Source organism: Diospyros lotus, chromosome 14 (genome assembly GCF_014633365.1).
Source record: "Diospyros lotus cultivar Yz01 chromosome 14, ASM1463336v1, whole genome shotgun sequence".
Classification (NCBI taxonomy): Eukaryota; Viridiplantae; Streptophyta; class Magnoliopsida; order Ericales; family Ebenaceae; genus Diospyros; species Diospyros lotus.
In genome coordinates this window covers 30991942-31006771 of record NC_068351.1, presented here as the reverse complement: position 1 = coordinate 31006771, position 14830 = coordinate 30991942, and the positions used below count along the sequence as shown (strand labels likewise).

The 14830-nt window shown below is 31.5% G+C and overlaps 1 protein-coding gene across 4 annotated transcripts; it reads right to left on the bottom strand.

Moving 5' to 3' along the window:
- Positions 1-10375: 10375 nt before the first annotated feature.
- On the bottom strand, positions 10376-14307 carry LOC127791063 (transcription factor bHLH137-like). 4 transcript variants are annotated; one of them, XR_008020851.1, is made up of 9 exons: positions 13710-14306; positions 13421-13612; positions 12885-12950; positions 12714-12782; positions 12510-12593; positions 12238-12402; positions 11642-11777; positions 11513-11540; positions 10376-10924 (listed from the first exon to the last, which is right to left on the bottom strand). XR_008020851.1 is itself a non-coding variant. In XM_052320807.1 (8 exons), the coding sequence occupies exons 1-7, from the start codon at positions 14277-14279 to the stop codon at positions 11673-11675; spliced, it is 1236 nt and encodes a 411-aa protein (XP_052176767.1). In that variant the 5' UTR covers positions 14280-14307; the 3' UTR covers positions 10376-10924; positions 11642-11672. The 4 variants fall into 4 exon arrangements, 2 of the variants coding, with proteins under 2 accessions (XP_052176767.1, XP_052176766.1); XR_008020850.1 differs by having other exon boundaries at positions 11513-11777; XM_052320807.1 differs by lacking the exon at positions 11513-11540 and having other exon boundaries at positions 12510-12578; positions 13710-14307.
- Positions 14308-14830: the final 523 nt, after the last annotated feature.

Sequence of the window (14830 nt, the reverse complement as noted above, 5' to 3'; positions counted from 1 at the left end):
TATTATTGATTATTCGTTCTTCTAGTGAAAATATAGAGAAAATTTGATTGATCAAGGGGTACAGGGTGGGTGTTGCTTTTAAATCATCTAAGAAAACTTTGTTAGAAGTCGTATCGTATGAGATAGCGCTGTTATTCTTAAACTTATTTAACTTACATAAGATGGGTAATTAGGGACGGATGCATGCGTGAGCTGCCCTTGGCAGCTCACAATTAAAAATATTTTTTTTAATATTAAAATTATTTTTAATATTAAAAATATTTAATATAAAAATTAATTTTTTAATGTAAAAAATAATAAATTTTACTAATAATTCAGAAAAAAAAAGTTCAGTCTACTCCAAAATTTGTGATGTGTAATTTTATACTTCAAAAAAAAAAATTTAGTCTTCCTCTATATAAATTTCTAGATCTATCTCCCATTACGTGGCAACTATCTAAGCAAGTGAAGGTTATATAAGGTTATATTATTGGAACTTGAGAAGTAAGCTCCCAAGGAACTGCCATGTTGGCGGGGGGGGTGGGGGGAGATGGGATTTTTGTGTACTTGTCTTAATTAATTAATATTAAGGGCTTGTTTAGTATTATTAGTTTCTTAGCTTTTACTCTTTGAAAAGCTCCAATATTTGGTTACAAAATTATAAGGGTGCGTTTGATAGTATAGAAATTTTATGAAAAATGTTTCATCAAGAAACTAGATTTCATTTTTATTATTTGACACATTATATTTTTCATGAAATTGAATTTTATGGTATAATCATTAAAGTATCATTTGATTTTTTTTATATAAAATTTTATTTAGGGAGGTAATTTTTATTTTTTATATAAATTAAAAAAATAATTATTTTTTTCAATTAAATGGTATCAAACATATCCAAAGCAGTCCTTTTTTAGACTTTTGAGAATTTGAAACCAAAAGTTCATTAATAAACAGCTTTTTATATTTTTGTACCAAACACCGTACAAACTTTTTGTAAGCTTGTTTCTCAAAAACATCGTAGGTTTAAGCTTAAGCTCAAGTCATACCAAACTAACCCTAAAAGTGCTAACACAAAGTAGTAAATAAGTTACTTTAACTTTGGCTTGGGGTCAAATTGGTCGATGTATTTTAAATTGGGTCAAATAAATCATTGTATTTTTTGACTTGGGGCCAAATTAGTACTTTTATTTTAAAAATAGCTAATTTCCAAGTGTGTTGAGTTCTTTGATTCGAGATTTGGGATTTGATTTGGGCATTTGTAATTGTGTAGGGTTATTTTGATAAGGAAATTGACAGTGTAAATATAATTAAAATGGCATTGAAAAGCATTAAGGCCTTGAATCTGAAAATACAATAGCTTATATGGTCATTTTTGAAATATAATGGCCAAAATTGTTGTAACTTATTTGATTCTTCTTAAAATATGGTGATTAATTTAACCCCAGATTAAAAATAACTCCTTTAAATTAGCACTTTATCCTAAAAGTGATAAAAATATTTTTGTTTCATATAATTTTTATTATAGCATGACGAGTTTTCGTATCTACAAATTGGGATATTTTGAGAATAATTTCTTAAAAATTGAGATATTTGGTGCTTTTAAAATTAAGTAATATTACTTACGCATTCAAGTTGACACTCATGTTGTCATTTTATTAATCAATTACTAATACATCTCTTATTAAATTATTCAAATTAATCGTGTATTGACAATTGGGTTAATTACATCAATAATCACTCAACTTTGTATTCTATTATTGTTTGGTCACTGAATTTAAAATGTTACCTATTAATTGTTAATATTTCAAAACTGTTACTATTTAGTCATTAAATTTTAAAATGTTATCTACTAATCACTAATATTTCAAAACTATTTATCATCCGTCACTCATAAACTTAAAGTTCAGTAACTAACGAGTGATAAGTAAGAAATGATTTTAAAATACTAATGAGTTACAGGTAACATTTTAAACTTTAGTAACTAAGTAATAACAATTTTAAAATATTAATGATTAACAAGTAACATTTCAAATTTCAGTGACTAAATAGTAATAGAATGTAAAATTGAGTGATTATTGGTGTAATTAACTTATTGATAATTCATTCAAATATCTGTATTTATTATTTAAATAAATTATTCATGCACTTTTAACTAAAATATTTAAGTAAAAAAATATTAATAATTAATTAATAAAATGTATCATTGAAGGGGGGCCAGTAGGTGGCGTTGAGGCACGTGGAAATGGGGACAAAGTGCATGTATGAATGATAGGGGCCATGAGCATGGACAGCCCAACCCATGGTGATGGGTTGATCCGCGGCAATTTTGCATTTCCACATGGGTTTTCATTTCACAAATAGGAATATTTGTACTCCAAATTCCTTATTGTTATTATTAATTATTAATTATGATAAAGAATGTCGGTATATAAATCGATGCGTATTCATCAAGTAAATTTATCAATTTACCAATTGATTCTATCTATCGAATTAATCGAAATTTACTAATCAATTAAACTAAATTTTATTGAGTGAATTTATCAATTTACCAATTGGTTCTATCTATCGAATTAATCGAAATTTACTAATCAATTAAACTGAATTGGGAAGTAAAATCAAACACAATCGACCAATTAATTCGAAAAATCGAACTAACCAATAATCGAAAAAATTAAATTCAAATCATATAAATTAAACTAAACTAATTAAATCGAAGAAATGTAAAAACAAAATAAAGTAACTAATAAAAAACACAAAATCGAAGAAAATAACGTCATTTTATAAATATTAAAACAATATCGTTTTAAAATTTGATCGATTCAGTTACTTCAATTATTCCAACCAAAAAATCGAACTGAATGCTAAAAACTGAACTTTTTAAAAAAATTAATCAAATCAAACCAATGCAAAAAAAAAAAAAAAAATCGATTCAATTCGATTTAGGTAAATCGAACTTTACTATCCCCTAACTTGAGATGATACAATCTCTCCATAGCAGGTAGTCTCATAATTGGTGTATTTGTCTTATAAAGTATTTTGTGGTTAAAAAATTATGAGTTTTAGTTACAAAATTCTTTTTTTTTTTATAAAAAATGGAAAATTAACTTTTATTATAGTAAATATAAAAGTAAAATAAGAATTTAAAAAACTTTTACTTTAAAATGAAAAGCAAACCTCGTTTTCTTATGGGTATATGGTATATAATATATCGAAAATGTTATTTAGACACTTAGAAAAAATATTTAGTGTGATATTTTTATATATCTTGTATTGTGTTATATGTCTAATCAATATAAATATATAATAATACATTAATAGTTTTAAGTATTAATTTTAATTGTCTAACTAACAATTTTTATTTTATATATATATATATAAAAAATCAACAAATAAATTGATTTGGTTGAGATGAGCAATTTGGGATATGCCTACAAATATTCCTCAATGTTGTAGTGAAAGTCCAAGCAAAAAATAGATGATAGTATTAACATTATTATTATTATAATATAAAATTATTATGTTGTTTGCGTAATATAATATTTGTCTAACATAGACAAAATTAAAAAAGTAATGTGGGCCCCACCACCTCTCACAAACGACAAATGCGGATAAGAGAATATTTCTCTATTATAATATAAAAATGACAAATATTGATTTTAGCAAGGTTAAAAGGGTATTAACATTATTATTATAATACAAAATTGTTATGTTACTTGCACAATATAACGTTTGTTCGACACAGATAAAATAAAAAAAATAATGTGGGCCCCACTGCATCTCTCTATATGAGAAATGATAAATGCGAACAAGAGAATATTTCTCTATTATAATATATAAATGACAAATATTGGTTTTAGCGGAACTAAAAGAGTGGGGTAGGCCCTTCATGTGGAGACAATGTGAGAATTAAATTGAGTTGAGAGGAAGGAGAAAGAAAGAAGGCAACAAATCAAACCTACAAGATGCAAACTCCAAAGAAAGTATTGTCTTTTCAAATTCTTTTTTTTATTATTATATTTTAGTAAATAGAAATAAAAAAATTGAGGTTATGTTTTTGTTTCTAAAGTAAAAATGTAAAAAGTTTATCTTCGAGAATTAAACATAATTACCTTATAGTCAATTGATGATGAAATTTATGATCAATCGCTACATATTTGTCTCGGATTAAACACTTGTACTTATGACCACTATAAGAAGAGCCCCACAGTAAATAAGAAGGGTTTGATTTCTATGTTATAATCTTTGATATTTATACTTATGACTACTATGAGTTGTGCGAATTATTTGTAGGGTTCCATGCTTTTATACAAGCGAGATGGATCGAGACACTCAAAATTATTATATTTGAAATTTTTAAATTTGATCACACTAAATTGTGAGAAGATTCTTTCTACTAAGATAGTATTTGTTAAAATTAATAAAGATAAGTCTTTATTAAGATAATTTTTTATAAAATTTAAGATTTGAAATTATGTAATTTTTTTAAAAAAAATATTTTTATCTGAAGATATTTTTATATTTTTATTTTTATTATTTATATATTAATTAACAAACGCTATCTAAATAGAGATAAAAAGAACGTACGAGCAATTGACAATCGAAAATTTTCTAAATTAGAGATGAAGGAAGGTGAGTGGATGGTGCTTAATTTAATTTACTTTTATTTAAATGTGTGAATTTGTATGGTGTGAGATGGATCTTAGGGCGTTTACCTATCTCTTGAAGTCTTAGCCATGGCATGGTATGCCATGTCATGGAGACTGACACATCATGCATGTGTTATGTCATTGTGTTAAGCAACCTGACACGACTATTGTACACGTCCACATGGATCGGCACAGTGGCATCCCATCAACTCAAATCGCTTAAATTCATTAAATTAAATCCTTTTAAAATACTTTTTTAAAATTATGGCGATGGTGATGTCATGTCATGTCCCATCCACATACTCATCATGCCTGATGGTTGAACCCTCTAGGCCATGCTGCCATGGCAACTCCCAACCCTAACATATATATCTATATATATATAAATATTACTTGTATAAATAATTTTATTATTAAAAAAACAATTAAAAATTTCAAAATTTAAAAATATTCTTATCTAATTTACCATTGCTGTTTCTAGATGAAACCCTGAAACCGATCAAATTACTTCCCATGATAAAACTTGATCAAGTTTCATGATTGATAAAATTTAATGATTGATGATGAAGTCTGATTTATGAAATTTGATCAAATTTTATTATTAGATGAAATTTAATTCAGTTATCGAGTTTGTATATCTTATCAATACATGTCAAATGACCCTATATATATAACCAATGTTTTAAAAATCAAATCGGAGAGTGAACCGACCTATTAATTGGGTCATGGGTCAATTGGTCCGACCGGTTAGATGGGACTGATCCAACCGGATGATGTTATATATATATATTATAATATATATTTGAAATACTAATATTCTAAATATTATTATGAGAAATGCTATTATTAACTAATATACAACTAATATTTTATATATAATTGTTATATATGTTATTAAAGAATTAATTATGAATTAAAAATTTAAAAACAAGTGAGAGGGGAAAAAATCGGGATCAACCTGATTCCCGGTTCATCAGCTCGACCGAATTTTGATCGGATTGAAGAAAATTTAAATTTTTATGTCAAATCGGATCGGATAGACCACCGATTTCGGTTAAACCGGTCCGACCGACCGGTCCGGTCCGATTTTTAAAACAGTGTATATAGCACGACACATGAGTGCTACTTTTTGAGTTTCACTTTTAATTATTATTTTATTTTTAATTTAAAATTACAGAACTTTATTGTTAATTATTTTAAAATACTTTTTGACTTCTAAAAGCGTGGTGACGCGTCACGTCCCCGAGCCCATGGCTGGTTGGTGCTCGTTGACACGTGGCCGGTTTAGGAACAAATCTGCCGAGACAGGTCAGCCAGTGTTAGTTGGATGCTGACTTGGCGGCGTGGATCCTGCCGGGTTTGGTGGAGTAAAGAGGTTTGGGTGGCGGAGTGACAACCGGGCAACGCGAAGCGCTTACGTGGCACGAACTTTGTGTTTGGTTACGCCTTTAATTTTGCTTTTCTCTAATGGGCAAAATGATTGGGGAGAGTTAGAAGCCCCAATCTTGTGGGCACATTGAGACAGAGAGAGGGGCCTAAGCCTAAAACAATCTAGAAATTTCATGCATTTGGCTTACGAAAACAAAAATAAAAAATAAAAATGAGAAAATATTATGTTTTTTAAAAAATAAGAAATAAAAAATCGAGAAAAACATATAAATAAAAAAATATAAAGATATTTTTTGTGAATATAATTTTAATATAAAAATTATAAAGAATAATTACTTAATTTAAAAATAAATATAAATTCTATAATATTAAAAAAAATTAAAAACAAATTTTAAGAAATTAAAAATTTTGAGTTAAAAGACAAAAATAAATTCATCTCAATTGATATTTTTTTAATATTATAAAATAATCACAAAAAACTTTAAAATTATAAAAGTGATTCAAAAACATTTCGTAATATTTTTGAAATGACATAAATATTGAAACGACGCACTCAAAAGTTTTCGTGCATCATAACTCTCTAATATCTATCTTTTCTATCAATCAAATAATAGACAAGTAAGAGCCATTTTTCACAAGAAAATGAATTTTTATTGTTGTAATAAGATAATTTTTAGATATATTTAATTATTTTGCAAATTTCGCAATATTTAAAAAAAATAATAAATTGAGAAATGCAATATTAAATATTTATTTTTATTCAAAATAAATAAAAACAAACCAGCCCAGAGAAGAGAAGAGGAACACTCCAAAAAGTGAAAGGGACAGCCCTAAGTGGATGTCTTTAGGCCTAGAGTCCTAGACCAATAATAAATAAAGCACTATTCGCATTTGAATGGGGTTACGGGTAATTGACGAGTGGCAGGCTGCCAGGTGTCACGAACCCATGTTAATACATTCAGGCCAGTTAATAATTGGATGCTGACCTGTCATTCAGAAAGACTTTGCTTGTGAGGTAGGGGAGCTGTCTTACTTTTCAAGAGTTCAAGGATAAAAGGCCCCAATTTAGGGACGGGCTGGGGAGTGCGATTTTGTTCACCTAATGGGTAATTTTATCTTGATTAGTTTGGGAGATAAGAAATTATTTTGGATGGGTCTTTATCCATTTTTTTATCTATTTTTTTTCATCACCGACTCTTTTGTCATCTTTCTTTCACCTTTACCTCACCTCACCGCTACATCACTTTGTCTTGTCGTTGCATTGTTGTCTCACCACCGATTCATTATCTTTTCGTGACATCGCTGTCTCACCTTGTTTCACTGCTACATCACTACCTTACCATCGCCTTGCCATTGCATCCTCGCCTTGCAGTCGACGAGGATGCAGCAGCGAGGTGAGGCAGTCAGCGCTCGAGAAAACTTTGGTGGTTGACACGCGAGAAAAGTCAAAGATAACATAAGGCTAGTTGGAGAAAAAGAGAAGAGGGGGGAGAGAAAAGAGAGGAGAGGAATGCTTGGAGAAGAAGATGAAAGCAAAAAAATGAGAGGAGAGGCAGTTACCTTTTTACGGGGATTATTTTAACCCCCGTTAAATGGGGTGAACAAAATTGCACTCGAGGTTGGGGCTTGAAAAAATATTTTTTAATAAAATTATATATAATAAATTCAAATATGTATATATATTTTTACAAATTAACCATAATCTGGAAAGAGAAAAAGCTCGATAATGTAATTCGTAATGATAAAAATGTCATTTTTCTATTATTTTCATAATATTTTTGATAAACAAAATTTATAATGAAATTATTTCATCCTAAATTTGATAATGAAAGCAAAGTTGATTTTTTTTTCTATAAATTTTATACAAAATGTGTCTATAAAATAATATAAAACTAATAAATAAATAACCATACATTTAAAAAGAAAAATATCCACCAAAATAGCCTGTAAGTATAAAAATATCATTTTCAATGAATTGCGAGTTCGATTATCGTCTTATGCAACGGTCAAAGACCTAACTTGAGATTTATCTCCCCTAGCGTAATCAAAAGTACGAGTATCAAGCGCCGCGCAAGAGCGATCATCCCAAGTATAAAAATATCATAGTGCTATAATTTTAATGATTTTTTTATACTCAAAAAAAGTTATTGAATAATGATTTTAGTTGTGAGAATTTAGACCACATACAAGACTTGTCCAAAAAAATGGGCCCAAACCCAAGAAAGATATAAGAGGAAGAAACTGAAAAGAGGGAGACTCTAGAGACCTTTTCAGTTGAGTAATCCTTAAGAAATCTTCATGGAGCCTTTCTGAGATACTCTTGGGAGATCTTCTTGGATCTTAAAGATACGGTCTTTAGGGAATCTTTCAAATTATGATATGTCATGAGTCAACTTAACTCTCGTATCTTTGTCTAGAGATTAGGAATAAACAATCACGTTGATATTGTCAGTCTTAACTTTTATAAATAGGGAGTCATTCATTTAATTGAGACACGTAAGAACAATTTCACAAACTATCTAAATACTTTTTATTCTTTTTGCTAAAACTCACTTAGAGAGTTCACACAACAAACACTTCACGCTATTGATTGTCTTATGTTTTATAAGTCTCCCATAAATTAGAGAATAAAGGCAAACATTCTCTTATAATTAGAAATTTATTATTATATTTCGACAATAACTTAATTGATTAGTTAAAAACGAACAATTTTTAAAAAATAAATTGTTAAAATTTTCAACACCTCTATTATTGTTGAAAACTATTGATTTTTGTTTTTTTGGGAATTGATAATATTGGTGGGGCAAATGGGAAAGCAACCAAAGGATGGGTAGCAGCAAGGAGGGAATGTTCAATCAAAGTCCCATTTGAAGGCAGTAAGCAGTAATCCATCAATGTTCCTTTGCTATAAAAATGATGGATAATGCCCATTGAACTTGCCATCTTGACATAATTGGAAGGGGATTCTGCTAATGTGCATGATTTGATGTCACCAAGAAGACAATTTTATTAATGAAATGATGGAACAGAAAGGCTTCTCAATCTCTGATAAGACAAAATCCATTCAATGCCTGAGCCTAACTATTAAAACTGCTTCCAGCTTTTAATCATTGATTCTTTTATCAAAACTCTCCTCATTAGCATAATTAGTAGTTCTAATAGGATTGTTCTTTTGTGATTGAAAGGTGACAAGTGAGATTCATTGTTTATAGAAGTGATCACTCTCGACGTGGCACACAGAGGTGTGTGGGGAAAGGGACGGGTTCCACATCCCTCTCTATGAGTTTGCTCGATAAACGTTATGTTATCTAATACGAATAATATAATATTTCACTCATTGTTTAATAGCGAGAGATAAAAGAAATTATAATAACTTCCTATTTTAGAAAAGTTTACATTAGATTATCGCATGTTTATTTGTTAGGTATGATTTATAAACTATTTTATGTTCCTAATAGCTTTATCTAATGCATATTTCAAAAGTAACCACGACGAATTGTCATTGATAAAAAAAAAAATTGTGAAATAAAATGTCAAAATAAAAAAAATAATAAATAATATTTTCATTTAGGTCGTATTTATTAAAATGAATAAGATAAGATTATATCAAAATAACTTATTTATAAAGTTTAAGATAAGTTACCTAGAATGAGAGAAGAAATAAATTTATCTTGAAAATTCAAAATAAAAATGTGATTTCTTTCTAAAAAATTTAACAAACACAGTAAAAAAAAATATTTTTGTTTAAAATACTTTTCATATTCTATATTTTTGGATTTATATCTTGATTAATAAACTTTAACTTAGAGGCGGGAATTTATATTACATAGAAATGGAAACGAGAAACGTTTCCAATAAGAAACAGAAACGTGGAAATGAATATTTTTTTAAAAAAATAAACATAAATAAGATTCAAAATGAGAATAAAAAATATTTTGAAAATATTTCAAAAACAGGAAAATGGCTCGATATTTCCGTGCAATATAGGTGAGAGCAAATAAAATCTTTAATGGTTTGAATCACTGGTCACAAAGGTAAATCACAAGATGAAAAATGTTCTTAATTCACAATCTAAAAACTTTTAATTTCATTTGTACAAAGAGAAGATATTTAGAGAGAGTTCGTTATCTAGAACGTTTACTTTACCTTCTCTTTTATTTTTAATTTAATTTAAGTCTATTTTTTAAAATGATCTTCCCTAACCATTATATAAAGAAGAGTATCACAACATCTTTAAGACACCAAATTTCTCTTATAACCTTCTCTTCTTGTTTGTTCTAAAAAAAATATTTTCACAATTCAAATTCATAACATTCTAAGTATAAAATAGCAATTTTGTTTTCACTGTCAAAGGCTCACTCTATTATAAATAAAAATAATTCAAAATTACATGGATAACATATCAACATTCAGTTCATTGTCGTGAAGGGTCGAAACAATTACTGGTACAGTGATGCAGAGCCACACAGAAAAGGAAAACCCACCTGTAAAACCAACAAGAGATTCCTCCTGGTAATGTAAATGAAAAGAATGAAAGGGACATTAGAAATTACAAGTCTTTACTTACACATTAATTTTACAAATATATATATATATAGCTATAGGAATATGTGCCTGCAATGAGTGAGAGGGTTGTGGAGTCAAATAGGACGGCAACACAGGGATCTGCATCTGCAACTGCAAAAGATGTTGTCAAGTGTGCTCTGTCCTCTCTCTGATGTTAAGCCATTGCTTTAATTGCTCCCCATCCACTGCACTGCACTGCACTTAGAATCAGGGCTTTGAGTTTGAGGTACTAAATCCTCCACCTTTTTTTGTTGTTGATACTAAGGAATAATTAACCTTTGACACTAATTTCATGCCCCCTTTCTGACCCTCTATTCTCTCTACTTTTGTTGCTGCCAGTTTTCCTTCACAAACAGCAGAGCTTATCAAAACAGATGGAATTGAAAAAAAAAAAATATTTAATTAACTGCAGCAGACAACTAAGATATGAAACAAAACTAAGTATTTAACAGAAGAGAAATGAAAATCAAGAAAAACTTAAAAGAAAAACTTTTTTAAGTATGATATGAATTATAAGAGATTTATGCAACAAAAGACCATAAATATAGGTGATTAAGAATTAGAAGTCCGTAATGGACCTTATAATATTTATTATACAAGATTTGATGTGTTGTCATTGTTGTATCTTTCTTACTTGATAAGTATTACTTAAAAAGAAAAAGAAAAGTACAACTATAAGACATTGATTAGTAATTTATTTCTAAATCACTTTTCTAATTCTTTTAATCGCTTAGTTCTATTTATTTAGCTTTCCAAGAATTCAAGGAGAGCATAAGATCTTACTCATAAATCTTATAATTTAGTTTAGGTTTAGAAGAATATAATTAAAACAAAAATAATTGTTTCACAGACAAGATAAATGTACAGAAAAGAGAAGAAAATGAAAGATGAAGAGAATAGGGCGGCTGAGCTCATAGTTAACAGTGAAATACCTTAGGGTATGACTGAGGAACTCCCAAACTAGATGGGCGGAAATGGAAATACAGAAAACAAGGAAGGTAAAAATTATTATTATTGGTATGATTGGGTATATTAAATGAGATGGCAATTTTAGGGCTTACCAAATGGTTGTGTGGCAGCTGTAATCTGGAATTACACCAAAGGAAAAGAACACAAGCAATTGCTGTTGAAACCAGATTGATTGATACGTTTTTGTCTCTGGTCATCATCCGCATCCCACAAGAGCTGTCCATTTCCCTGAAAGTGATGTATTTGTCAAGAGTTTGAACAACAAACATGGGGGGCACACTGAGTTATGGTTTTTGTATTTTTATTTTTTATTTATAAATCTTATGAAAATTCAAAAAAAATACAAGATAGTTTCAAGATTTTTAAGGGCTTTGCAATTGCAAGAATCAAATGAGTCATGTTTGTACTTGAGCCTTATATTTGCTGTGCAAAGGAAGTTGTTTCCATTTCCTCTGAGATAATTATCGAAATAGAACAGAATGTTGTGGTTGAAAACTCATGGTTATCCACGATAACCTAAATTGCTCTTGCATGCAAAGTGAGCAACCGAATGTAAAATTGGCCATACAAGGCCTAGCCTCATGGGCGGGGCTCATTCTACACGAGTCCCTTGACATTGGTTTAACCCTTTAACTAAGGTTACCAAATGTTACACTCCAATAGAGCTTTTCATAAATTGGAAACACACCTGAGGGAGCAGCCCTGGCCTGTGCATTTGTTGATCAAGCAGAAGTGAGAATGTGCTGTCCAGAGGAGGATAGATACATGGCGAGTTGGTGAAGGTGGCTGCTGCTCCAGAAAAAGCAGTGGGCTGGGCAGGGTTGCATTGTGGTGATACCAAGCTATCCAATCTCTACATATTCATCACAGAAACAAAGATCCCAAAATCACCTTCACGGAAACAGAATTATAATGATAACATGCATTGATCTAACAAGGACCAAATATAGTGTAATATACCTCAGGTGTCACCATGGAGGCCTCTAAGTCCACTCCAAAGTCATAGGACATGGGATTCACAGAAGCAAGCTTCATAGACAGAAACTGAAAAGTTTGAGAGTAATAAATGGTTGAGTTTAGGTGTTTTTGTCAGATAAATAAACAGGGCATGTTCAAACCGCAAAGATTAGATTTCTTTTATAAGTCATTGTTAGTTTTTAATACCTCCACTTGATTTTGAAGGGATTGGACATAGTTGATTATCTCATCCAACATGTGGGCCTTGCCAGTAACCTGTTTTTCAGTGAATCCAAACAAAACATTAGAAATAATGAGCATGTAGTATAATCATGTGAAAGAAAGAAAAACTGAATGCAAGGGGCTCTGAACTTTCACCTTGTCACAGCCTGGAACCAGAGATTGCAACAGCTTCATCCTTTCACTTATTTTCTCCCTTCTCACCTAAAACCGTTCACATGAATATCAACGTCATACTGGGAAAAATATCGATATAACACGACTTAATTACACTATGTGGACTTGTCTCCACGAATTCTAGCTGGTCAATCATTTTTATCTTATGTAAGGCCAAATGTATGGACAAATGTTGTTCTAAATAATTTTATTGGAGGAAATCTATCAAAAATTGGAAAGCATTGAAATCCCATCATTTGAAAGTTTCTTTCCGGATTAGTGATTTAGGGATGGCCATGGTACAGGTTTGGTCTTTCAGGTGGGAAAAATGGGAACATTTGGTGAGATTAATGCTAAAGCTGTTACGGAAATACTATTTGGAGACTCAAATTTGACACTTTTACAGATACTCTGCATTGATATAACACATGGTATAAACATCAATAGAGAGTCCCACCGGAAGTGTCAAACTTAAATATCCAAATAGCATTTCCGAACCTTTTAATAGTGGACATTACCCTCTCTGCAAGGCTATGGCTGTCTGTTGCTTGGCCCCTCCTGGCTCTTACATGAATGTAGCCTGTTGGGGGTTCTTCAGGAAGCTTCTTTTCTTCCTTCTTTCTATTCCCAGCTCTACCCTTCTTCTCGTTCTCGTCTTTGATCACATCATTGCCTTTCTTCAGCCTCTTGCCCTTCGCTTCCACAGCGTCCTATTATCGAACAGGTGGCATGCAATCAAAACGACATCCAAAAATCGATTACAGAACCCGTAACAGAGAGCAACCCACAAGAGAAGCAGAGGCTTACCGCAGATTGAAGAGAAGTAACGGAAGAGCCGTCTCTGGTTTTCCTCCTCTTCGCCATGGGAACCACCTTCTGAGTAACCTGTTCGCCGCTTTCAGGCCTGTTATCAACGACGGAAGAAGAATCCGTGCTGTGTCTATAGGTCACACAGGAGGTCTCCTTGTTGCTCCTACCAACAGCAACCTTTGCAGGTTTCTGGTCAGGAGATTGACATTGAGGTGGGTAGAGTCGAGGAAAGCAGTCGGGTTCGTCCAAAATGTCAAGAACTTGTTGGGCGACGAGAAGACTGTCCTCGATATTCTGGCAAGGAAAAGCTGCTTCCATTGCTTGTGTTAAGCTTTGGGATTTGGAGAGGCCGAAGGAAGGAAAGCAGAAAGCGATGGAAGAACGAAAGCAGAAGGGTGGTTGGTTGGTTGAAGATGAACTTGATACAGAGTGATTAACAGCTAACACAGTCTGAACGAAATTGAAAAAGTTGAATTCTGAGGAGCTGAGGCAACCTTGAGAGAGAATGAAAGGTTTATATAGACATGGGGGAGAGAGAGAGAGAGAACCGTGTAGGAACCCTCGCATACGTCTGGTCTTATCAATCAATCTCTCTCTCTCTCTCTCTCTCTCTCTCTCAAGTGGGGGCTGTTATAAAGGTCTCAGCTTTTCTTTTGTTACTTCAGATAAAACGTTTCTTTTAATTTTTTTCTCGTTAAAAATATGTGAAGTTTAACGTCAACTTATCCCTACGCTGACGAAGAAGCCCACTATCTAACTGATTAAAGTGTCCGCCATCCCTCTCTCTCTCTCCCCTTAGTTGCCTATCTCCAGACCAAAAATGCTTCAAAGCCCGACAAGTTTATCAATAAATTTATCAAAAGAGAGCAAAAAGTCGATTTTGTCTCCATACCCTATTTTTTCCCTCCTCCTCCCATGGATTCCCCCTGCTGTGGTGCGTCTCCCCTGTCATGATAACCGCCTTGCCTCGCTGACGTTGCCTTACTTCGTCTCCATTGCCTCTCTACCATGGTCGTCTCACCTCACCCTTGCTGACAATTACTGCATCGATTGTCCGCGAGGACGAGGCGAGACAGCCATGGCAGAGAGGCGAGACGAGACGATGATAGCGAGGTGCG

Coding starts and splice junctions, on each gene's coding strand:
- LOC127791063 (XM_052320806.1), bottom strand. CDS start 14,279: ATGCGAGGGTTCCTACACGGTTCTCTCTCTCTCTCTCCCCCATGTCTA. Junction 13,613..13,709: donor TTACTTCTCTTCAATCTGCG/GTAAGCCTCTGC, acceptor GTTCGATAATAG/GACGCTGTGGAAGCGAAGGG. Junction 12,783..12,884: donor TGGTTCCAGGCTGTGACAAG/GTGAAAGTTCAG, acceptor ACTGAAAAACAG/GTTACTGGCAAGGCCCACAT.